General features: G+C 32.2%; 4 protein-coding genes across 4 annotated transcripts; 2 read left to right on the top strand and 2 right to left on the bottom strand.

Moving 5' to 3' along the window:
• Positions 1 to 2726: 2726 nt before the first annotated feature.
• LOC129900120 (long-chain-alcohol O-fatty-acyltransferase-like) lies at positions 2727 to 3785 on the bottom strand. Its single transcript, XM_055975074.1, has one exon. It carries the CDS (start codon positions 3783 to 3785, stop codon positions 2727 to 2729), a length of 1059 nt encoding a protein of 352 aa, XP_055831049.1.
• A 7379-nt stretch (positions 3786 to 11164) lies between these two features.
• On the top strand, positions 11165 to 14859 carry LOC129900335 (protein CURVATURE THYLAKOID 1C, chloroplastic-like). Its single transcript, XM_055975297.1, has 6 exons — positions 11165 to 11454; positions 13236 to 13330; positions 13698 to 13784; positions 14131 to 14193; positions 14358 to 14395; positions 14685 to 14859. Exons 1-6 carry the CDS (start codon positions 11349 to 11351, stop codon positions 14737 to 14739), a joined length of 444 nt encoding a protein of 147 aa, XP_055831272.1. The 5' UTR covers positions 11165 to 11348; the 3' UTR covers positions 14740 to 14859.
• A 4384-nt stretch (positions 14860 to 19243) lies between these two features.
• Positions 19244 to 20613, bottom strand: LOC129899449 (long-chain-alcohol O-fatty-acyltransferase-like). Its single transcript, XM_055974422.1, has one exon. It carries the CDS (start codon positions 20581 to 20583, stop codon positions 19525 to 19527), a length of 1059 nt encoding a protein of 352 aa, XP_055830397.1. The 5' UTR covers positions 20584 to 20613; the 3' UTR covers positions 19244 to 19524.
• Positions 20614 to 22476: 1863 nt separating this feature from the next.
• On the top strand, positions 22477 to 24853 carry LOC129901089 (protein CURVATURE THYLAKOID 1C, chloroplastic-like). The gene is made up of 5 exons (XM_055976206.1): positions 22477 to 23324; positions 23692 to 23778; positions 24125 to 24187; positions 24352 to 24389; positions 24679 to 24853. The coding sequence occupies exons 1-5, from the start codon at positions 23133 to 23135 to the stop codon at positions 24731 to 24733; spliced, it is 435 nt and encodes a 144-aa protein (XP_055832181.1). The 5' UTR covers positions 22477 to 23132; the 3' UTR covers positions 24734 to 24853.
• Positions 24854 to 25651: the final 798 nt, after the last annotated feature.

The following is a 25651-nucleotide window of genomic DNA, read 5'->3' as shown; positions in this document are numbered from 1 at the left end:
CATTATTTTTTAAATAAGCTAGAATATGATTAATCCCTCAATTAAGAAAGACAGCAGAGGTTGTATACAACATTATTTCTATATATCTAACTGTATACGCACAACATTGTTTTCTTGCATATTAGACTATATAGAAATTATATATCAGTGTATACGACACTGTTTTTCACCTATATTCCGTATATACAGCTCAATATCAATATTCAAACCATGAATATTAGCTTTCTTTCCATGTATCAACTTTTCAGCAATTTGAGCAAGATGATGGGAGACTCAAAACTCAACAATATGCAAGGATGGAGTGCAAAGATGGACTCGAATCGATATCACATGCACCAAAATAAAATGCATAAGCATCTACTCAGTTTAAGCTAAAATTCTTCAAAACTTTTCAATTACAAACAGAAAAAAAGAAAAACATTTTTAGAAACTTATTTTGAAGGGGGAACACAATACTAAGAAGATTTCAAAAAGAAAAAATGAAAAGAAGAAGATAAATATTATTTTAGGCCATAAAAAAATATTATATCACTTTTTTTTATTCCTAACTTTATATTATATATAGATTTTTTTAATATAATTAAACAAAATGGGTAAAAACTACTTTTAGAAACACACAACAAAGAAAGCATGGTCTAATTAAGAGAAAGACGTGACCTTTTAAATTCTTAGAAACGCTGATGCATGAATAAGAAAGAGAGAATTATTTATTTAAAAACAAATTAATAGAAAAAGGTCAAAAAAAGAAAAGAAAAAATATAACACCTTCCTTAATCTATGAGGCATGTTGCATCAACTCTCTTAATCTAGCTTTAATATATATATATAGCGAGATTTGATGTAAATATTGTATGCAAATAACTTATTACCCCATTATAAATCAAAACAGAAAATTTTTCTTATAGGTTCCAAAATAGATGAAACAATTAAAAAAATCACATTATTTGAAAATTATAATCATCTTTCAAAAATAACACATCCATAAATAACCAAAAATGATTAATACAATTACATCTATTGAATTAGAAAAATTTTAAGCAAAAAACAACAGTGAAAAATAATTATCCTCAGGCAAATAACAAATCAATGAATTACATAAAAAAAAATGTGATAAATAAATTGCATCAAAGTACCAATTTTCTAACTAGGCTTAAAAAAAAACTAAGTTGTAAAAGAAAAGAAATGCAAAAAAACTTACCTGCTTCAAAATGAATGACAAATATCATTTGGTAAAATAGGAACTTGTTAGATATTGTACTACTTGGTGGAGTATATATAACTTCCACACTAAGAGATTTTAAAGATTTAATATTATTAATTACTAATTAAAAGTAGTCATAAAGATAAAGATGAAGAGATGTGAGTTATGAAGATGATTTTTTAAAATAGATTATTTAAGAAAAATAAGAAAAAATGTCAAAAATAGAAGAAAAAAATAAATAGGATCCTTGGCTAAAAGAGGTGCCACATCACTTTTTTAATATCTAGCTTTATATTATATATAAATTGTTAAATCTGTAAGAATGTCTGAGTTGGTACAACATATGGTATTTCATAATGGTGGTTAGGGATCGATTCTCCCTATCAACGTCGCTTTCTAAGGCGAGTTGGTCACTCGGAACTTACCTAGTGCAGTTTATATTTCTTGTGTGGTTTGCGAACTATTACACATGAGGATTTCTTTCTGAAAAGCATTGTAACAATTTTGTAACAAGGTGCGATTTATATATTGTGATTCTTCAATGTAGTTAGTGTTTCATAAACATGTGATTGCGCTATTAAACTAGTGAAATAGATTTAATGATCCTACATACACAGGAACAAATTTACCCAGTGCGCACCCGAAGAATAGCAATTACGTGTTTTACTAGAGATTCCGAAAAAAAAAAAGATTGCTATCTATTGAACACTTGATCTTAGCTAAAAAAAAATGTCAATCAGACACAAGTGGCTGGCATGGAGCATGTACCACGCCTCTTTTATTTATTTTTTCCTTATAGCAATTTAATGTAAGAAATTGTTGAGGCCTTAGATTGAGAATACTCCTCTTCCAAAATTTACAGCAAGTCATAGGTAACTCTGGCCAGTTATACAGGTTTCCTTAACACTACTCAATACCATTGTGATGGAATTTAGATAAGTGGAAGCTGCTTTGTTTTCTGATTCTGTAGAATTGGGCTTTCCAGTATACACTTAAAACAAAACATGAATTGGAAATTGACTCAAGATATTAGCAGACCACTCCATGCGATCGACATTAATTAAATAAAATCAACTAGTTTTATGAATCAGTTTTCCACAATTAATCACCAAGAACCTTATTTTTCCGTAAAAATAAAAATCTCTAATTTCGTATAAATGAAACGTAAACTAATAACAAGTTTGTAAGATTTTTGTCATGTTATTTGTCTTTACTCAATCGTATGTTACATTGCCGTGAGAAAATGATGATAAATGTCCTTGTGCAGAATTATTTTGGTGCCTAACATATATACTGCTTGAATAATAATGAGTCTTATATGTATGAAAAGTGTATCATTTTGGTCCTAACGGTAGGCAGGAGTAATTTGCTTAATCACATGACCCGTAAAAACACCAAGCACATAACTAAAATTTGCTTAATCACCAAATAACTAAAATAATGCCGAATTTAAATACAAGGGCGTACCCTATTTCTTAGGAAAAAATGGAGCTAACTCCATCCCAATATAGGGTACTTACAAAATCTAAATTCCCAAAAGTGGCAGCAACCTATATTTGACCAAATCTACCATAACGTAGTACTCATTAATGGCTTTCTGATCTAACTCATTCCTAATAATCTGTGGGAAAAAGAGCCAATCGCCAGTCCAAGCCACAAACGCCAATGTGAGGACGCCGGAAACCACTCTGTTCATCTGCCAGCCGCCATGAAAAAATTTCTTCGCAGTAACTTCAATACACACACAAATCCCTTGCAAGACGAAGAACCAAGTCACTTCCCATGTGGGTCTCGCGCGCGAGAGGTAATAATAGATCAATTCATGCATTAGCCCAGATACTAAAAATGTAGCCAAAATTGCTGGCAAATTAGCCAATTCCTTTCCTAAAGAACAAATTGAAATAGCCCTAACAGGGAAATACACCGCCGGGCGTAAAATCCCCGGCACCATTAAGTTCCATCTACGGCCCCAAAAGTCTTGAAGTGAGGTGGCAAGGTACGGGTCGTTGAACTGGGGCTCAATTTCTAGCCCTAAAAGAGCTCGTACTGGGACAACTGTGATTCCAAGAACCAACTCAACTGCTAAATAAATATGTAAGCAATAAAGAACCAAAATTACATTTGAATGAAAAAGTTCTCTGTAATTGTATGCTCTAATTATAGCTGCCAAAATGATTATTTTCCCCCAAAACAAACCAGATACTCTTTCGGTGCTCTGCACGGACTGAGTTAAATTTTTGAATCCGTCGCTGATAACGTATTTGGGTTTGACAGGGAGAAGAGCAATGGAGAGGAAATGAAGAAGAGGCAAAGAAGAGTAAGAGGATAAAGGTCCTCGATCGAAACAAAAGAGGAGCAGCTTGAAATTGGCGAGCCAAGCGAGGTAGAAAATTGTGGGGGCACCAAGATGGAAGGAAGAGAGGTCAAGAGGGAGGATAAGGAAGAAATAGACAATAGGAAGAACAAAGAGAAGCCTAAGGATGCCGCTAGGAATGCGGGTTACGCAGTAGTAACAATAGCATAATGCTCCAATAGCTGCAAACCATACCCGGATGAAATTTTGGAGTTCAACATTTACATCCATGGCGGCCGATAGCTATTCTGTTTTGATCTGCTTTCTCTCTCTTATTTTTAGCAGCCACAGATTAGGAAAAGTGGATGCTCAAAGACTGCCTAATCTTGGTCTTTAGGTTAATAGGAGTAAAAATGCAAAAAAACATTTTTTAAATAAATATAAAGACTATAGCACTCGTTATTCCAATGATGCACATGTGAATACTGGATTATCTATTTATGTGCATACTATACAGCCATCCTTCACGGATGAAAGCTAGCATACAAAGAAACTCCAATCACTGAAAATCAATAGATATTACTTCCATGCATTTTGTCTTATAATAACATTATTTTTTGAATGCAAGTATTTAATGTAAAAGTTGGGGCTAGAGTTCTCCATCAAGTGTTTAAGAGAGCAAAATAGAGACGTAGATGTTTTGATTATTTAATATTTTTGATGTGACTGAAACGGATACTTTTTAGAAAAATATCTAATTATAATATTAATACAACTGATCAACTATCGGTCCATATTAGTGAAACATTTTATCATTATCAATTTAATTTTTATTTTAAATAGCATACTTAATAAAAAAAAAATTAGTAGCATTAGGAACAATTTAATTATATATATATATATATATATATATATATATATATATATATATATATATATACTGAGTTTTATATATAAGAAATTAAATACTACCAAATTACTACTATTTTACTTATTACGTTTACTAATATATAGAAGGCCAGGGGCTTTTCTTTGTTTTTGTCACACCCCGGGAGTGTACCCTAGACGTAATCGGCACTCAGAAATCATTTCTGGCTCCCAAGCGAACCACATAGCCTGATCACACATCCGTTCATTCAATCATTCAGCGGAAAGAAAAAAAATTAAGAATAATTTAGCGGGCAACTCAAATCACCCATCCAACTCGAAGAATAAAGGTCATGGGTCAACAGATCAACTAAAATACTTGTCATTAAAATAATTTGACAAGAATAACTCAAGGATAAGAATACTCAATCGACTCATCACTATCTAGTCTATGAAGCCTCTATCACTACTATCTAATTGGTGTCAATGACATGTTCATGGCTACCTCAAATCAAAATGAAAAGGGCTAACTCGATGCAAGAATACACAGATGGTGTCCTCCAAATGTAGGGGAGGACTCACCAATACGCTGAGTGTGAAATAGATCCCCAATGATGCTCCTAATTGACGATCTCTTAAACCTGTCTCTGCATCATGAAACGATTCAGGTCCAAATGGACGTCAGTACGTGGAATGTACGAGTATGTAATATGGCAGAATGAAACATACCTCAAGGAAGAGTAGCAACGGTCCAAATATCTCAAATCAGAAAGATAAGAGAGACTCAACAAGGCGTCATAAGTCTAAAGTAATAATACATTTTTAGACAAAGACTAATCATATACCATACAGTCCAATCCAATCATACACAATACAGTTCAATCAAATCATTTACAATTCGATCCCTTTCAATCATGTACAATCTGATTATATACACTCAACTCAACAATCAACTCAATAATCAAATCCAATCTAGTCACATACCATTCTATTCAATCCAATCACAATTCATCTACTCCAATCCGACCATATACAATCTACTCAACATTCAACTCAACAATCAGCTCAAAGGACTCAGCTCAGTAAATATGCAAATCAAATTATGCAACGTTTTACAATTCAACTCAAAGGACTCAACTCAATAAATATGTAACAACTCACTCAAGTGTCCTAAGTCTAACAAAAAATAGTTTAGACAGGACTAACTCATAAGCATATAGCAACTCACTCAACTCAACTGACTCAGAGTACTATCAAGACCTAAATGGGAGTTTCTCTTAACCGACAACCATCACTTATGAGCCAGTAAAAGTACAACAAACTGACGTTGTTGCCGCATCCGTTCATACCTTGCCAGGGTATGAACGAATCAACCAATCATGGATCCAATCCAACCAAGTCCTATAATGTCAAGACAAAACTCTCGGGGAAGCATCCGACTTTAACGGTTCAATCCCCCCTACGTTTGGCAACACAGGTATTGGGTTCGAGTATGGACTTTACTCTTGCCCAATTCGATGCTCGATACTCCTCCCATGACTCCATGCTCATAAAACTCCTTCAATCATCTCAAACAAGCCCTCATAGCTAGTTTCATGTGGAACATTGCCACCTCATCAACTCTGTTCTCATTTCAACTCAATTAACTCATAATGACAAGTCTCATTGGACCTTCTTTCAAATCGACTCATCTCAAATCATCAAACTCTTCTCTTTAAAAATTTATACAATCTCAACTCAATGAATGCAGAAAATATTATGTACATTAAAATATAATTTCAACTCCTCAACTCAAACTCAAAATAGATACTTTAATGTAAAAATACTCAACTCATTTAAAGGCTTCTCATACTCAACTCATACTTAAACTCTTTTCTAAATCAAAGATAAAACTAATAATTCTTTAGACTCAAAATAGTGTGTAAATAGTTTATGAAAAAAGGTTCACAAATAATTTATTTAAAGCTTCTCCTCAAAAGATCATTTATTTTCGAAATATTCCTAAGACTCCAATCAACTCAAATTATGCACATCATATACCACAAAATCACATCAGACTCCAATCCACTTCATCACACAACATCCTCATCAACATAACCTCCTCATTTACGTCATCGTCAAATATCATCATTCACATCGTCATCAAACATCATCATCATATATCATCATTCACATCATCATCAAACATTATCATCACATCATCATCAAATATCATCATCACATCAATCATCAAACATCCACTCCGAAATCCTTATTTTAGTCTTATGTTCATTTTATAGAAAAAAAGGACATTCTTAACTATTCAATTCATTCTTTTCATTCCAATCAATACATACATACACACAACTATCCATCTCAACCTCAAGACATTTATGATAAGAAATCTCATTTTGGGTTCATGTGAATGAAACGTGAACCCATACCCTCAACAAAACTCAACTCAAGAATATCGTCAATGCCTATAAATCTATATACAAAGATACATTCGTAGTTAATAATATGAAAAATAACTATTTAGTAACTCAAGCCATTAAAAATGATCAATCAACCATTTGTATCTAAAAACATTCCATAGTTTAGGAAAAACTTCCAAGAAAACCTTTCTAGAAGGTGCAACTCTTTCACAACTCCTAACCAACACATCTATGGGCATATGGAAGAACTAAAACCATATTTTAGGTTAGCCTTACATACCTTGTTTGAAGACTTTGAAGAAAACCTTGTGGTTGGGTCTTCAATGGAGGACTCAAACCTTGAAGCTCTTGGAACTCATCTTGTTGGAAATGGAGAAGAAGAAGAAGAGAGAGAGAGAGAGAGATTTCTAGGGCTTTTAGAGAGAGAGTGAGGGATTGAAAATGATCCCAAAATGTGTTAGGACTGATACAAATATAATTTGGGTAAGTTCCCAAATTACCCCTCCTCAAAAGTTTTGAAAATAGGCTAAAATGCACCTGGCGGGATAGTGGCGCGTCGCGCCCTTGCAACGCCAGGCTGATTACGCCTAAAACCTGCACACCTCGTAGTGGCGCGCCGCGCCAAGGATCAAACTACTGAGGCACATTCTTTGCGCGATAGTGGCGCTTCGCGCCCTTACAGCGCCAAGGCCAATATTTTCTGGGTTCTGGAAATTGGCTTGAAAGACCCTGTACACCTTTTAGTGGCGTGCCGCGCCAAAGCCCAAACTACTGAGGCATGTTTCTGGCACGATTGTGGCGCATCGCGCCACTGCGGCGCCAAGCCCAGTTTTTCAGCAATTGCAACCCAGGCCTGAAAATCTCTGCTGTGCTAGTTCATCTTAGGATCGTCATATCTTTTGACTCTGAACTTCAAAAATTACATTTTTGGTGGCGTTGGAAAGAAGACTCGACGACCTTTAATTTGGTAGGTCGTGGGCCACCCAGATTGTCGTCTTTCAAAAGATAGGGTCATTAGAAGTCGACCCTATACACGAACTCATCCTAAAACTTAACCACGATGAATCTTTTGGACTTAGCTTGGTCCTAGGGGTCCTCTATGACCCCACATCACCTCCAACACTCTTCAATTACTTAGAAACTCATCCTAACTCATGTGAAAAATTTCAAGTCCTCCAGTCCGAGTCTACATTCACGTGAAGAAATATTCGAGTGTTTGCGGAAAAAAAATCCGGGGTGTCACAGTTTTCGCCTGACTATATTTTGTGTAGCTATACACGTGCCCTAGATTTTGGGTCGCTTAGTGCTCTACTTCACAGATAGAAACGACACATATTCACTCAGCTCAACTTTTCCCTTCCATGTATGTATTTTAAGGAAAACAGTTTGAACACGGTCTTCGAATTTTTTGGATTTTCTTTGTGCGGTTCAGCGAAAACTAAATTACGGGGTTTCTTTTTTGTTATATTAGAAAATTGATTGTTTGGATTCCACGCTGGTAATTCTCTCTGTGTGATTTATCGAGAAAGAAATTATGGGCTTATTTTTTAAAATTCATTGTTTTGTTTTCGTCTCTCCTTAGTTTGGTAAAAAACAAACATTCTTCAGTTTTCAATTGTTAAAATTCTTCTATAATTACTCTTCTTCACTCTATCTCTTAATTGTTCACTACTTGCTTTTTGCTAAACGCTTCACCCTGCCTTTGATTTGCCTATAGGACATAAAAGATGTGTGCATGTTAGTTACCCTTAAAAGCGAAAAGAACCCAAAAAAAACCACCCAAACACCCTCTAATTAGTTATTGTATTACACTTAGGGTTTGAAAGTGGATACATTTGGGATACAACACACAATGGTAAAATCACAGGCAACTAAGATCTACTAACTCGAAAAAGAGAAGGGGTGAAGATCAGAGCGGAGAGCTTATCAAACTAATAGTTGCATTGATAATTATCTTAAGTCTCAAATATCTAGCTATATTCAATAGATTTTGCACTTTATGACACTTGGGTGTGCTATTTATTTTTTATTTTTTTAACTATCTTTTTCTTTATTTACAGAACATAATAGATTTTTTCTCAAAGAACATGGTTCAACAGAGCCATGGAGAAATCTGCAACGCACATGTGATTCATGCTGACCTCAGTGAACTTGGAGCTTTGGATGTGAAGTACCTTAAATTGGCAAAGCTTGCTGCTGTTAGCGTTGATTTCCCCAAAACTGCAAAACCTGTCACCAACCTCATGGTTGTTCAAATAACTTGCCGCAGCTATTAAGTGGATGAATATTATAGCTATTAATTACTTTTCAATAGCACAAAAGCCAATAGTTTGATGCACTGTAGCTAACGTTCGTTATTGTTGGGCCCGTGGCGTCCCTTATCTAGTATGATAATAGATGTGAAATTTAATACATGAATACTTTACTCCTTATACAACACCTGTGTTGTATATGATGTTAAAAGCTTTTTCAGTGCACTAGTTTTTTAAGCGCTTCGTTTTAATAGATGTTTAGAATTATGCATATATATTAATAATATAAAAATTATTTATGAGAGAATATATATATTAGATTAACTATGCATAGTTTAGTTATTCGCGTATAATTAGTTATTTTATTTTTTATGAACTAAATTATTTATATATTAAATGTTGTATAAGTTATACTTATTATGTTTACTCACAATATTCTTCTGCTATGTATAAAATTTAATACAGAAACAATTTAGCTCCTAACAAGCTACCTAATGACTCTAAAGAGGTGTAAGAGCTTATTTGAATGAATTTTTGATTTTGATTTACAAGCCATAAGTCATAAGTTATAAATTTTAATTATGACTTTTGACTTATTTTTATTATTTTAGATTAAAATTAAATATTTATTAATGTTATAAAATAAACTAATTTAGCAAATTAAGGAGAAGAGATAGTGAGAGAGAGAGAAAGCAACAGATGAGAAAGAGAGATTAGAATTCGTATATATTTTTTATTGTCAAAGTATGACATTTTATAGCCAAAAAAGACGAGAAAGACTAGGGGCAACTTGCCCACTTTGAGTGGGCCCTACATAAAAATGACATCCATTTATTATATTATATCATAATACTCTCCCTTGAATGTCCATATAAAAGAAAAACTCTAGTGAAAGAACAAATATATATATATATATATATATATATAGTTATTTTCAATATTCATAAATGTCGTGCCTCATTAAAACCTTACTAGGAAAAACTCAGTGGGAAAAAACCTAGTTAAGAAAAAAGAATATACACATCTGGTAATACGTCTTTGGTGCTGCCTCATTAAAAACCTTACCAGGAAAACTCAGTGGGACAAAACTTTGGTTAAGAAAAAAAAAGTACAACACGTATTTTACACCCCTTGATGAAAACTTCATTTGATATTTTAGAGACGACGCATTCCAATCTTATATCTTAGCTTCTCAAAAATTGATGTTGATAATGCCTTTGTGAATAAATCTGCAAGATTATCACTCGAACGAACTTGTTGTACATCAATATCACTATTCTTCTGGAGATCATATGTGAAGAATAATTTTGGTTAAATATGTTTCGTTTTGTCTTCTTTTATGAAGCCACCTTTCAATTGAGCTATGCACGCGATATTGTCTTCGAATATAACTGTGGGTACTTTGACATTATTTTTCAAGCCGCATCTTTCTTTGATGAACTGTATCATCGATCTCAACCACACACACTCTCTACTTGCTTCATGAATTGATATTATTTCAACATGATTTGAAGAAGTAGCAACAATAGACTACTTCATAGATCGCCATGATATAACAGTCCTCCGTGTGTAAATAAATAGCTTGTTTGCGATCGAGTTATATGTGGATCTGATAAATAACATGCATCTGCGCAACCTTTGTTAGTATAAATCAAACATATATCAATAGTAACTTTTAGATATTGCAAAAATTTGCTTGATATCATTCCAATGTCTTTGCGTTGGGGATAAACTATACATTGCCAGCAAATTAACGGTAAATGTTATATCAGGCCTGTTTGCGTTAGCAAGATACATAAGTGCACTAATAACACTGAGATATGCTATTTCAGGACCAAAAAATTCTTCATTCTCTTCTGGATGTCGAAATGGATTTTTATCCACTTCAAGTAATCGAACAACTATTTGAATAATTAATGAATGTGCTTTGTCCATGTAGAATCGTTTTAATTTTTTTTCAGTGTACACAAATTGGTGGACAAAAACTCCGTCTCTTAAATAGTTATATTATATCATAATAGTTAGAACTTTTTAAATTTAATATTTAAAAATAATTTTTAATTAAAAAATACTTAAAATAAATTAATAGCAAAAGTCACCAAAGTGCTTTCACGGGTTAATTTTGTGAACCAGAGCTGGCCTTCTGATTCCCACATTCGGCTTTGGCTCTTATTATTGTTGTGGCGTACGTGGCTGCGTGTTCGTCACTGCCCAATCTGCTTCGAATATCATTCTTTCCATCAAACTTGGTCTTCGTATATCCTCAATCTCTCCTTTAACTGTTGTTTCCATTTGACAAAAAACGAAGTTGAAATTCTCAGATGGCTTCAATCGTAGTAGTTAAGATGCATCCTCCTCCGCCCTCCATCAATGGAAGACAAACCCTTTTCGGAACTGTTCACTCATCTACTCTTTTCGTCCCCACCAGTAAGTTTAAGTTTTCTTCTTCAACATCCGCAATTACAATTTCATTCTTCTCTTCTGAACTGTGTGGCCTGGAAATTTTTGTTCTGCAATTAGTCTTATTGAAGTATAATTTTGAGGTTGTGTTGCAATTTCACTTCAGTATTATAACCGGGATTGTACCTTTTGGCGAGGGGAAATGACCCGTTTTACTAGGGTAAACCCATCGTCCCTTGACATTCACTATACATTTCCCGAATTTATTCCTTTAATTATACACTTAAGTTTTAGTTCCTTACACTTATCGGTTTTATTTCTTTTAAGTATTTAAATAATTATTAGATTTGGTCTCTTATTCATTTTTTATACAAAGTTAGGTATATATTAATTGAATCTATGCGTTAATAAGATTAAATCTTTAATCTATTTTTTCTGTTGTTTCTCTCTCCTACTACTTTTTTTTTTTTTAAAATACTCTTATGAAAAGAACAATAACCTTAACGATTTAAAATTAAATTAATGAGGAAAGAAAATATAAGTCCTAATTTTATTCAATAGAGGATAAAATGAAGCATATTATTGCTATTAATGAGTTGAATATACTAAAATTTATTATAAAAAGAAAAAAATCATTACCCGTTAGGCGTGAGGAGAGATTTATTTATATTTAATAGAAACGAATTTCTTACAATGAGAATAAAATTAAAAGTTCTATTCTCACATGTTTTGATTTCAAATTTTGTACTCCAACGACTTTCTTGTAGGGAATTTATTTAATTATTTAGAAGTTGAAATTTATAAAATGGTAGATTTGCAACTTTTATTAGATTTTTTAATTTTGAAATAGATCGGTTTTATTATTCTGTTCGTTTTATTTTACGTAGAGAAAGTTGAGTAATAAGGAAACATAGTTTATTCAAGTTAAAAGTCATTAGCAACAATAATATGCTTTATTTTATCCTCCATTGAATAAAATTAGGACTTATATTTTCTTTCCTCATTAATTTAATTTTAAATCGTTGAGGTTATTGTTCTTTTCATTAGAGTATTTGGAAAAAAAAAGTAGCAGGCAGAGAGAAACAACTGAAAAAATGGATTAAAGATTTAATTTCACGAATGCATGAGTTCCGTTAATATAAATCTAAATTATTTGTATAAAAAATGGATAAGAGACCCAACATGATAACTATTTAAATACTTAAAGGACTAAAACTGGTAAGTATATAGTTAAGAGACCAAACATGATAAGTTTTTGAATAGTTCAAGAACTAAATCCGGTAAGTGTATAGTTAAGAGATCATTTTAGACCTATTTCGTGCCTTTTTATGTCATTTTCTCGTCATCTGGAGCACTTCATAATAGGGAGAAAAACATGGGATGATGCTACATTTCACTAGAGATACTCAATGAAAAAGAAATATTGTTATTCCGTATTTACTAATAGATAGAAGTAAATGAGCCTGTGAACGAGGCTATCCTGAATTTGTTATTGACTTTTGGCTGCTATGGAGGTGAATGAGCTTGTAAATAGAACATTCACGAAGATTCATTTGATTGACAAGATACAGGTCTCAATTAACAGTTATAATGATACTGGGAGAATCTTAACCAGGTAAGATTGACATAGAAAGCTTATTGAAGATGCCAAGTCATATTTAAGATTCTTATAGATCACCTTGGCACTTATGATATTCCTCCTGCTCAAGTCATGCCGCGTCTCCTCCTTGGTTTGTTTTCATGCTTTCAGATTCAATCAGTAGTACTGATATTTTACAGATTCCTTCCGACTGTTACTATTTCTATAGCAAGACAAGGTCACCTGGCCATCACAGCAAAGGCTACGAGTGAAAGTTCTGAATCATTATCCTCCCCAAGTGTTGTTAAATCAGTAAAGAATATTGTGAGTGTCCTTTCTGTCCCTTTTCTATTCTCATAGCTTGATTCGTATAGTTCATTGTAGTGAAACTCATAACAAGAAACAGAATCAATCCACTGCTCATTTCTCTTGGGAAAAGACTCCAAAATGGAGCTGTCAATTAATCTTCAGATTGTTCCATTCATGGTTTGCACTTTTGCATTGTTGCATTTTTGGTTGATCGCATAAGGGCAAAGATTCCATGCTACACTCCCCTTCATCCCCCTCCCTCTAGAAAAAAAAAAGAAGAAAAAAGTCTGGACATTGACACTTTAAAGCAACATAGGTCTTATGACCTTTATTTGTTATGCTTAGATTGGTTGAATGGCATCTTGTTTTATTGTGGAAACAGTGGGACAAACCTGAAGACCGGATTGCTGTAATTGGGTTAGGAATTGCTGCTATTGTTGGTTTGTGGGCTTCTTTGAATTTTGTCACGGTAATTTTTGTTGCTTTATTATATATAGATGCTGGAGTTATTATATGTCCATACAACATTGAGAAGTTTAGAATATCACCTCTTTGGTGGTTGACAAAATCTTTATGACCATATCAATCAGCAATACCTATCCAAGAACATATTGAACTCCAATAACCCCTGTTGGAAATGACCTCATACTAGTAGTTTTACATCATCCGTAGGCCCATAATGGATGGTCGTTTTCTTTTCCAGTGTATTCGCAACAAGGATGTAGTGTTGCTCTAAATTATACTGTTGAGAGATTCAAATTTTTGTTTTTGAGAATTGTGAATGTACTGTTTTTTTTTGTTTTTTTTTTGAGTAGGCAATCGACCGCCTGCCTATTGTTCCAAGTGTGTTTGAATTCATCGGGATATTGTTTTCTTCTGTAAGTACTGAAGCACACTTATTTCCTCCTGTATTTATTGACGAACAATAGAAAGATTTCTGTCTCCTTTATTCTTTCAGGTGTCAAATAGTGAGTTCGATATGTTCTTATTCTGATTTCCTCGGCAACCATTGACTTAACGCATTTCCTATTCTCTGTTGTAGTGGTTCATATACAGATACCTCTTATTCAAGCCCGACAGGTAAAGAACTCTATCAAAAAGTACCTTTTCTCTTAGCTAGTGGCTCCAATCTTACTCCCTGATCCGTCCCCTCTCTTAGCTGTGATGTCTGTTTTGCACATATAACAAAGACTAGCGTTATTTGTATGTCCGCATTTTGTTTTCATGCTTCTCCAAATTCTTCATGCAAATGCTAGTAATATTTTTATACTGATGGTCCGACCATACACATTGAATTGTTTGCTTCACTTCGGTCATAATTGATATTATTGTGCTCCACCTCACGTGTTCTTTATTTTTCCAATGACAGGCAAGAATTGTTTCAAGCTATCAATAAATCAATATCAGATATCTTGGGCCAGTGATCTGAAAATAATAGGATGATACAATTCATGTTGTACTTCTGTATCCAAGCATTACCAAAATGCTGAATCATTTTACAAATGAAATGATATTTGCAGAAATGAGCAACCTTTTTTTTTTCATGTACTGCGACTTCTTACACCTATAATTTGTTAATATGCCTTTTGCCAACTGGAAGTAGAGTGCTTTCATCATCCCTCTCTCAACTTCCTTTGGTTTTCTACTGTCTGCCATAATCATTCTGATCCAACAATGGCTTCGCCGGTTCAGCAGAACTTTTGAAAAAAACAACACTAATCTATATACATAATAAAGTTAGATATAGACAAGGTGATGTGATATCTCTCTGTGGCCTCCATTTCTATTTATCTTTTTTCTTCTTTTTTGAGCATTTTTTAGTTTCTCCTCATTTTAATGTAGTTATTATTTATATAATTGTTGAATAATTGATGTTTTGTTGTAAATATGTTATACTAATGTTGATGTCCATAACTTCAAGGTGTAATTCTATCATTATCTTTAATAATACCCACACCTCCACCACCTCCTCATTTATTTTCTATATACACCCCTTGATCTCCCCACATTCTCAAGGATTAATGCCATGTTTATTGTCATCTCTTTGTATGCCTTTATGTAACAATATAAATAGATGTCTTGAAGATTTTGTTATACACTTGAAGATTTGGAAAACACTTGATATTCTTGGAAGAATAAGAAAACTCTCCTTTCTTGTCTCTCTTCATTTTTTGTATACTTGTATTACTTATTATATATTTTTCGTATCTATTGGATATTGTTAGTATTTTTTACTTTTGGTTTAAAGTTTCAATATGTATTTGTACTTTTGTAATAACTTTGAGTAGTGATTGTTTTCTATGTTGAATTGAGACTCTAATGTATGTGTTTTCGTCATACATTTATCATTTTTGTATAGAGAAAAATTTTATATGCTCTTGCTTTGCCTTGATTTTTTTTGTTAAATAATTTCTTTGTAATTTTTCACGGTTATAATTATTTTCTATTAACTCTTCTGAATTTATAAATTTTTCATCAAATAAGTGAGGTAAATTTATAGTAATTAATCTCAAAACGTTTTTTTCTTCAAAATTCTTAGTATCTTTCCATCTTTTCATTCATAATACTTAACAATTTATTTTTTCATTTAAAAAAACTTAATTTTTTCATTTGAGGAAGAAAATTAACAATACAGAAAAGATCAAGAGTCGAATGCTTCCAGGGAGAAAAAAATATGTCAAGACAAAAATAATGACAATTCCATCACCATCTAGATCATCATCATCTTAAAACTTGACTTGTATTAGAAAGGTCATGCCAACACATTCCTATTCAATAAGCTAAATATATGCATTCACAATTTCTAGATATTTTTAAGTTAATACATAATCTTATATAAGTATATACAAGATGATATAATACCTCTTTATAAATTAAAATATCATTACACCCTTCATCCACTTAATACTATAATTTTGAAACAAATTGGTACTTAATATTTATAATAGAAGGTTTAGTTCAATTTATTTTATTAATACGTCATAAAATTGTTCTACTAATTTGGGTTAATAGCTTATATATCGAGTTAATGAAGCACGTATATCTTGCCCATTGCTTTTTCAAAAATTCCTCAAATAGATTGAACATATTATTTTCGTTATACTATTACTTTGTGTATTTATGAATCTTTAAAACAAAATAAACTTCATAACTTGATCAAAATATTTGAACACCGTTATATTTACACCTACCTACTAAATGAATATCCACATTTAATGAAACATGTTCATTTAATCTTATTATGTCATGAATTCATAATATTAGACTAGTGAATATGATTAGAAAACTAATAAAAGTTTGTTGTGTTTTTTTTTAAGGTGATACAATGAGGTGTGTTTTTTGAGAAATTTTTGATATCATGTTTTCATTCAACTATTTCTTGAGTAACAAAGACTAAATAAATAGATAACTTGGGCAGACAAATATATAGTCAAAGATTTTTTAACAAGTTATTTTTACACATATTATTTCATATTTGCTTAAAATAAAATATATATATATATATATATAATATTTTTATGTAAATATTGGTTTAATATTTGAAAACTTAAGGTTCGAAAAAGACATTTGATGGATGTTATGATTTCTTCTGTTTAGATAACACGTTTGAAAGAAATACTTAAAATAAATTGATTCTAATAAAAATATACTTTTTGATAATTTCAATATTCTAGTATTAGAAAGAAAAATAGACCGTGATTTGATGAGCATTGGTCCATTTATAATTAGAAATCAAACATTTTTTACTTTACAAGAAATTTTTAAAATTGAAATTGTGTTTGATTATACTTTTTCACAAATGATAGAAACTAGCATTTTATTTGAAATTCTGAATATGGAGTAGTCGAGAAGTTTTTCAAAATAATATTTTAACTTCAAGTTTAATTTGATTTTTTCATGGTCAAAATTAATTTTCAAATAAAGTAAAAACAATTCCAGAAAGAAAGTTAATTTATATTTTTTTATGACCAAACGGGTGATGTAAATTTTTACTCCACGCAAAGCGCGAATAAGTTCTCTAGTATACATATATATATATATATAGAGAGAGAGAGAGAGTTAAATATACATTTTATATCACACTTTCTTATGTTAGAACTCACTAGTTTACATTTTGGATCCTCCACTGGCCATATCCATGTCAAATTCCAATGAGACTTGTGTGCTTAGGCGAAGAAAGAGAGAATTATTTATTTAAAAACAAATTAATAGAAAAAGGTCAAAAAAAGAAAAGAAAAAATATAACACCTTCCTTAATCTATGAGGCATGTTGCATCAACTCTCTTAATCTAGCTTTAATATATATATATAGCGAGATTTGATGTAAATATTGTATGCAAATAACTTATTACCCCATTATAAATCAAAACAGAAAATTTTTCTTATAGGTTCCAAAATAGATGAAACAATTAAAAAAATCACATTATTTGAAAATTATAATCATCTTTCAAAAATAACACATCCATAAATAACCAAAAATGATTAATACAATTACATCTATTGAATTAGAAAAATTTTAAGCAAAAAACAACAGTGAAAAATAATTATCCTCAGGCAAATAACAAATCAATGAATTACATAAAAAAAAATGTGATAAATAAATTGCATCAAAGTACCAATTTTCTAACTAGGCTTAAAAAAAAACTAAGTTGTAAAAGAAAAGAAATGCAAAAAAACTTACCTGCTTCAAAATGAATGACAAATATCATTTGGTAAAATAGGAACTTGTTAGATATTGTACTACTTGGTGGAGTATATATAACTTCCACACTAAGAGATTTTAAAGATTTAATATTATTAATTACTAATTAAAAGTAGTCATAAAGATAAAGATGAAGAGATGTGAGTTATGAAGATGATTTTTTAAAATAGATTATTTAAGAAAAATAAGAAAAAATGTCAAAAATAGAAGAAAAAAATAAATAGGATCCTTGGCTAAAAGAGGTGCCACATCACTTTTTTAATATCTAGCTTTATATTATATATAAATTGTTAAATCTGTAAGAATGTCTGAGTTGGTACAACATATGGTATTTCATAATGGTGGTTAGGGATCGATTCTCCCTATCAACGTCGCTTTCTAAGGCGAGTTGGTCACTCGGAACTTACCTAGTGCAGTTTATATTTCTTGTGTGGTTTGCGAACTATTACACATGAGGATTTCTTTCTGAAAAGCATTGTAACAATTTTGTAACAAGGTGCGATTTATATATTGTGATTCTTCAATGTAGTTAGTGTTTCATAAACATGTGATTGCGCTATTAAACTAGTGAAATAGATTTAATGATCCTACATACACAGGAACAAATTTACCCAGTGCGCACCCGAAGAATAGCAATTACGTGTTTTACTAGAGATTCCGAAAAAAAAAAAGATTGCTATCTATTGAACACTTGATCTTAGCTAAAAAAAAATGTCAATCAGACACAAGTGGCTGGCATGGAGCATGTACCACGCCTCTTTTATTTATTTTTTCCTTATAGCAATTTAATGTAAGAAATTGTTGAGGCCTTAGATTGAGAATACTCCTCTTCCAAAATTTACAGCAAGTCATAGGTAACTCTGGCCAGTTATACAGGTTTCCTTAACACTACTCAATACCATTGTGATGGAATTTAGATAAGTGGAAGCTGCTTTGTTTTCTGATTCTGTAGAATTGGGCTTTCCAGTATACACTTAAAACAAAACATGAATTGGAAATTGACTCAAGATATTAGCAGACCACTCCATGCGATCGACATTAATTAAATAAAATCAACTAGTTTTATGAATCAGTTTTCCACAATTAATCACCAAGAACCTTATTTTTCCGTAAAAATAAAAATCTCTAATTTCGTATAAATGAAACGTAAACTAATAACAAGTTTGTAAGATTTTTGTCATGTTATTTGTCTTTACTCAATCGTATGTTACATTGCCGTGAGAAAATGATGATAAATGTCCTTGTGCAGAATTATTTTGGTGCCTAACATATATACTGCTTGAATAATAATGAGTCTTATATGTATGAAAAGTGTATCATTTTGGTCCTAACGGTAGGCAGGAGTAATTTGCTTAATCACATGACCCGTAAAAACACCAAGCACATAACTAAAATTTGCTTAATCACCAAATAACTAAAATAATGCCGAATTTAAATACAAGGGCGTACCCTATTTCTTAGGAAAAAATGGAGCTAACTCCATCCCAATATAGGGTACTTACAAAATCTAAATTCCCAAAAGTGGCAGCAACCTATATTTGACCAAATCTACCATAACGTAGTACTCATTAATGGCTTTCTGATCTAACTCATTCCTAATAATCTGTGGGAAAAAGAGCCAATCGCCAGTCCAAGCCACAAACGCCAATGTGAGGACGCCGGAAACCACTCTGTTCATCTGCCAGCCGCCATGAAAAAATTTCTTCGCAGTAACTTCAATACACACACAAATCCCTTGCAAGACGAAGAACCAAGTCACTTCCCATGTGGGTCTCGCGCGCGAGAGGTAATAATAGATCAATTCATGCATTAGCCCAGATACTAAAAATGTAGCCAAAATTGCTGGCAAATTAGCCAATTCCTTTCCTAAAGAACAAATTGAAATAGCCCTAACAGGGAAATACACCGCCGGGCGTAAAATCCCCGGCACCATTAAGTTCCATCTACGGCCCCAAAAGTCTTGAAGTGAGGTGGCAAGGTACGGGTCGTTGAACTGGGGCTCAATTTCTAGCCCTAAAAGAGCTCGTACTGGGACAACTGTGATTCCAAGAACCAACTCAACTGCTAAATAAATATGTAAGCAATAAAGAACCAAAATTACATTTGAATGAAAAAGTTCTCTGTAATTGTATGCTCTAATTATAGCTGCCAAAATGATTATTTTCCCCCAAAACAAACCAGATACTCTTTCGGTGCTCTGCACGGACTGAGTTAAATTTTTGAATCCGTCGCTGATAACGTATTTGGGTTTGACAGGGAGAAGAGCAATGGAGAGGAAATGAAGAAGAGGCAAAGAAGAGTAAGAGGATAAAGGTCCTCGATCGAAACAAAAGAGGAGCAGCTTGAAATTGGCGAGCCAAGCGAGGTAGAAAATTGTGGGGGCACCAAGATGGAAGGAAGAGAGGTCAAGAGGGAGGATAAGGAAGAAATAGACAATAGGAAGAACAAAGAGAAGCCTAAGGATGCCGCTAGGAATGCGGGTTACGCAGTAGTAACAATAGCATAATGCTCCAATAGCTGCAAACCATACCCGGATGAAATTTTGGAGTTCAACATTTACATCCATGGCGGCCGATAGCTATTCTGTTTTGATCTGCTTTCTCTCTCTTATTTTTAGCAGCCACAGATTAGGAAAAGTGGATGCTCAAAGACTGCCTAATCTTGGTCTTTAGGTTAATAGGAGTAAAAATGCAAAAAAACATTTTTTAAATAAATATAAAGACTATAGCACTCGTTATTCCAATGATGCACATGTGAATACTGGATTATCTATTTATGTGCATACTATACAGCCATCCTTCACGGATGAAAGCTAGAATACAAAGAAACTCCAATCACTGAAAATCAATAGATATTACTTCCATGCATTTTGTCTTATAATAACATTATTTTTTGAATGCAAGTATTTAATGTAAAAGTTGGGGATTTTAATTAAAAAAGACTTTTGAGTTATCTATTTGAGGATATAGGACACAAGTTTTAAAAATTGAGTAAAAGGGACTCTAGTATAATTAGGTATTAATGAGTTATGCTAATTTAAAAAAAATATTTTTATACACCCCAAAATTTTGTTATTTACAAATAGGTCCAACATATAAGAGGGTTGTAAAAAACACCTAAACAACTTAGGGTTGTTTAAATATCTTTTGGTTGTTTGAACTAAACAACTTTTGGTTGTTTAAACAACTTCTGATTGTTTGAACTAAACAACTTAGGGTTGTTTAAATATCTTCTGATTGTTTGAACTAAACAATTTTTGGTTGTTTAAATAATTTTTGGTTGTTTAAACAACTTATGTTGTTTGAACTAAACAATTTAGGGTTGTTTAAATATCTTCTGGTTGTTTGAACTAAACAACTTTTGGTTGTTTAAATATCTTCTTGGTTGCTTGAACAACTCATGTTTATATAAACATTTACAACATATCCTCTCTTCTGTTCTCTTCTCTTTTCATCAATTTTTTAATATAATTTTCACAATCAAATCGAAGTAAAGAAAAAAATGAGAATGACAACATCCGAAGAAGAAGATGAAAACACAAAAAGTTTAAAAAGAAAGGGAAAAACGGAGAAGAAAAAAAGTAAAGAAGTTCAGGAAGAAGAAGATGAAAGAAAAAGAAACAAGAGCGTTTAAAAAAATGAAGAAAAGAGAAGAGAAGAGAAGAGAGGAGGAAAATGAAGAACAGAAGAGAGAAGAGAATAGGAAAATGGAGAACATAAGTTTAAAAAAGTGGAGTAAAATGAATGAAAATTAGGGTTTTATTAAAAGTTTTTGATCTTTTAATTTTTACCCTAAACTTTTAAATATTCTAATTCAACCCCATCTCTTCATAATTAACATCTAATTAAAAATTTATAATAAAAAAAAATTAAAAAAAATACAAATCTCCTATCCTTCATTTAACTCTCAAAGGTCCCTTTTACCTTATTTTCTCAAGAAAATATAAGTCCTAATTTTATTCAATAGAGGATAAAATGAAGCATATTATTGCTATTAATGAGTTGAATATACTAAAATTTATTATAAAAAGAAAAAAATCATTACCCGTTAGGCGTGAGGAGAGATTTATTTATATTTAATAGAAACGAATTTCTTACAATGAGAATAAAATTAAAAGTTCTATTCTCACATGTTTTGATTTCAAATTTTGTACTCCAATGACTTTCTTGTAGGGAATTTATTTAATTATTCAGAAGTTGAAATTTATAAAATGGTAGATTTGCAACTTTTATTAGATTTTTTAATTTTGAAATAGATCGGTTTTATTATTCTGTTCGTTTTATTTTACGTAGAGAAAGTTGAGTAATAAGGAAACATAGTTTATTCAAGTTAAAAGTCATTAGCAACAATAATATGCTTTATTTTATCCTCCATTGAATAAAATTAGGACTTATATTTTCTTTCCTCATTAATTTAATTTAAATCGTTGAGGTTATTGTTCTTTTCATTAGAGTATTTGAAAAAAAAAAGTAGCAGGCAGAGAGAAACAACTGAAAAAATGGATTAAAGATTTAATTTCACGAATGCATGAGTTCCGTTAATATAAATCTAAATTATTTGTATAAAAAATGGATAAGAGACCCAACATGATAACTATTTAAATACTTAAAGGACTAAAACTGGTAAGTATATAGTTAAGAGACCAAACATGATAAGTTTTTGAATAGTTCAAGAACTAAATCCGGTAAGTGTATAGTTAAGAGATCATTTTAGACCTATTTCGTGCCTTTTTATGTCATTTTCTCGTCATCTGGAGCACTTCATAATAGGGTGAAAAACATGGGATGATGCTACATTTCACTAGAGATACTCAATGAAAAAGAAATATTGTTATTCCGTATTTACTAATAGATAGAAGTAAATGAGCCTGTGAACGAGGCTATCCTGAATTTGTTATTGACTTTTGGCTGCTATGGAGGTGAATGAGCTTGTAAATAGAACATTCACGAAGATTCATTTGATTGACAAGATACAGGTCTCAATTAACAGTTATAATGATACTGGGAGAATCTTAACCAGGTAAGATTGACATAGAAAGCTTATTGAAGATGCCAAGTCATATTTAAGATTCTTATAGATCACCTTGGCACTTATGATATTCCTCCTGCTCAAGTCATGCCGCGTCTCCTCCTTGGTTTGCTTTCATGCTTTCAGATTCAATCAGTAGTACTGATATTTTACAGATTCCTTCTGACTGTTACTATTTCTATAGCAAGACAAGGTCACCTGGCCATCACAGCAAAGGCTACGAGTGAAAGTTCTGAATCATTATCCTCCCCAAGTGTTGTTAAATCAGTAAAGAATATTGTGAGTGTCCTTTCTGTCCCTTTTCTATTCTCATAGCTTGATTCGTAGAGTTCATTGTAGTGAAACTCATAACAAGAAACAGAATCAATCCACTGCTCATTTCTCTTGGGAAAAGACTCCAAAATGGAGCTGTCAATTAATCTTCAGATTGTTCCATTCATGGTTTGCACTTTTGCATTGTTGCATTTTTGGTTGATCGCATAAGGGCAAAGATTCCATGCTACACTCCCCTTCATCCCCCTCCCTCTAGAAAAAAAAAAGAAGAAAAAAGTCTGGACATTGACACTTTAAAGCAACATAGGTCTTATGACCTTTATTTGTTATGCTTAGATTGGTTGAATGGCATCTTGTTTTATTGTGGAAACAGTGGGACAAACCTGAAGACCGGATTGCTGTAATTGGGTTAGGAATTGCTGCTATTGTTGGTTTGTGGGCTTCTTTGAATTTTGTCACGGTAATTTTTGTTGCTTTATTATATATAGATGCTGGAGTTATTATATGTCCATACAACATTGAGAAGTTTAGAATATCACCTCTTTGGTGGTTGACAAAATCTTTATGACCATATCAATCAGCAATACCTATCCAAGAACATATTGAACTCCAATAACCCCTGTTGGAAATGACCTCATACTAGTAGTTTTACATCATCCGTAGGCCCATAATGGATGGTCGTTTTCTTTTCCAGTGTATTCGCAACAAGGATGTAGTGTTGCTCTAAATTATACTGTTGAGAGATTCAAATTTTTGTTTTTGAGAATTGTGAATGTACTGTTTTTTTTTGTTTTTTTTTTGAGTAGGCAATCGACCGCCTGCCTATTGTTCCAAGTGTGTTTGAATTCATCGGGATATTGTTTTCTTCTGTAAGTACTGAAGCACACTTATTTCCTCCTGTATTTATTGACGAACAATAGAAAGATTTCTGTCTCCTTTATTCTTTCAGGTGTCAAATAGTGAGTTCGATATGTTCTTATTCTGATTTCCTCGGCAACCATTGACTTAACGCATTTCCTATTCTCTGTTGTAGTGGTTCATATACAGATACCTCTTATTCAAGCCCGACAGGTAAAGAACTCTATCAAAAAGTACCTTTTCTCTTAGCTAGTGGCTCCAATCTTACTCCCTGATCCGTCCCCTCTCTTAGCTGTGATGTCTGTTTTGCACATATAACAAAGACTAGCGTTATTTGTATGTCCGCATTTTGTTTTCATGCTTCTCCAAATTCTTCATGCAAATGCTAGTAATATTTTTATACTGATGGTCCGACCATACACATTGAATTGTTTGCTTCACTTCGGTCATAATTGATATTATTGTGCTCCACCTCACGTGTTCTTTATTTTTCCAATGACAGGCAAGAATTGTTTCAAGCTATCAATAAATCAATATCAGATATCTTGGGCCAGTGATCTGAAAATAATAGGATGATACAATTCATGTTGTACTTCTGTATCCAAGCATTACCAAAATGCTGAATCATTTTACAAATGAAATGATATTTGCAGAAATGAGCAACCTTTTTTTTTTCATGTACTGCGACTTCTTACACCTATAATTTGTTAATATGCCTTTTGCCAACTGGAAGTAGAGTGCTTTCATCATCCCTCTCTCAACTTCCTTTGGTTTTCTACTGTCTGCCATAATCATTCTGATCCAACAATGGCTTCGCCGGTTCAGCAGAACTTTTGAAAAAAAAAACACTAATCTATATACATAATATAGTTAGATATAGACAAGGTGATGTGATATCTCTCTGTGGCCTCCATTTCTATTTATCTTTTTTCTTCTTTTTTGAGCATTTTTTAGTTTCTCCTCATTTTAATGTAGTTATTATTTATATAATTGTTGAATAATTGATGTTTTGTTGTAAATATGTTATATTAATGTTGATGTCCATAACTTCAAGGTGTAATTCTATCATTATCTGTAATAATACCCACACCTCCACCACCTCCTCATTTATTTTCTATATACACCCCTTGATCTCCCCACATTCTCAAGGATTAATGCCATATTTATTGTCACTCTTTGTATGCCTTTATGTAACAATATAAATAGATGTCTTGAAGATTTTGTTATACACTTGAAGATTTGGAAAACACTTGATATTCTTGGAAGAATAAGAAAACTCTCCTTTCTTGTCTCTCTTCATTTTTTGTATACTTGTATTACCTATTATATATTTTCCATATCTATTGGATATTGTTAGTATTTTTTACTTTTGGTTTAAAGTTTCAATATGTATTTGTACTTTTGTAATAACTTTGAGTAGTGATTGTTTTTTATGTTGAATTGAGACTCTGATGTATGTGTTTTCGTCATACATT

The sequence above is a fragment of the Solanum dulcamara genome, chromosome 8 (assembly GCF_947179165.1).
Source record: "Solanum dulcamara chromosome 8, daSolDulc1.2, whole genome shotgun sequence".
NCBI lineage: Eukaryota > Viridiplantae > Streptophyta > Magnoliopsida > Solanales > Solanaceae > Solanum > Solanum dulcamara.
The sequence above is the reverse complement of the archived record's forward strand: the minus strand, read 5'-3'. Positions and strand labels throughout refer to the sequence as shown.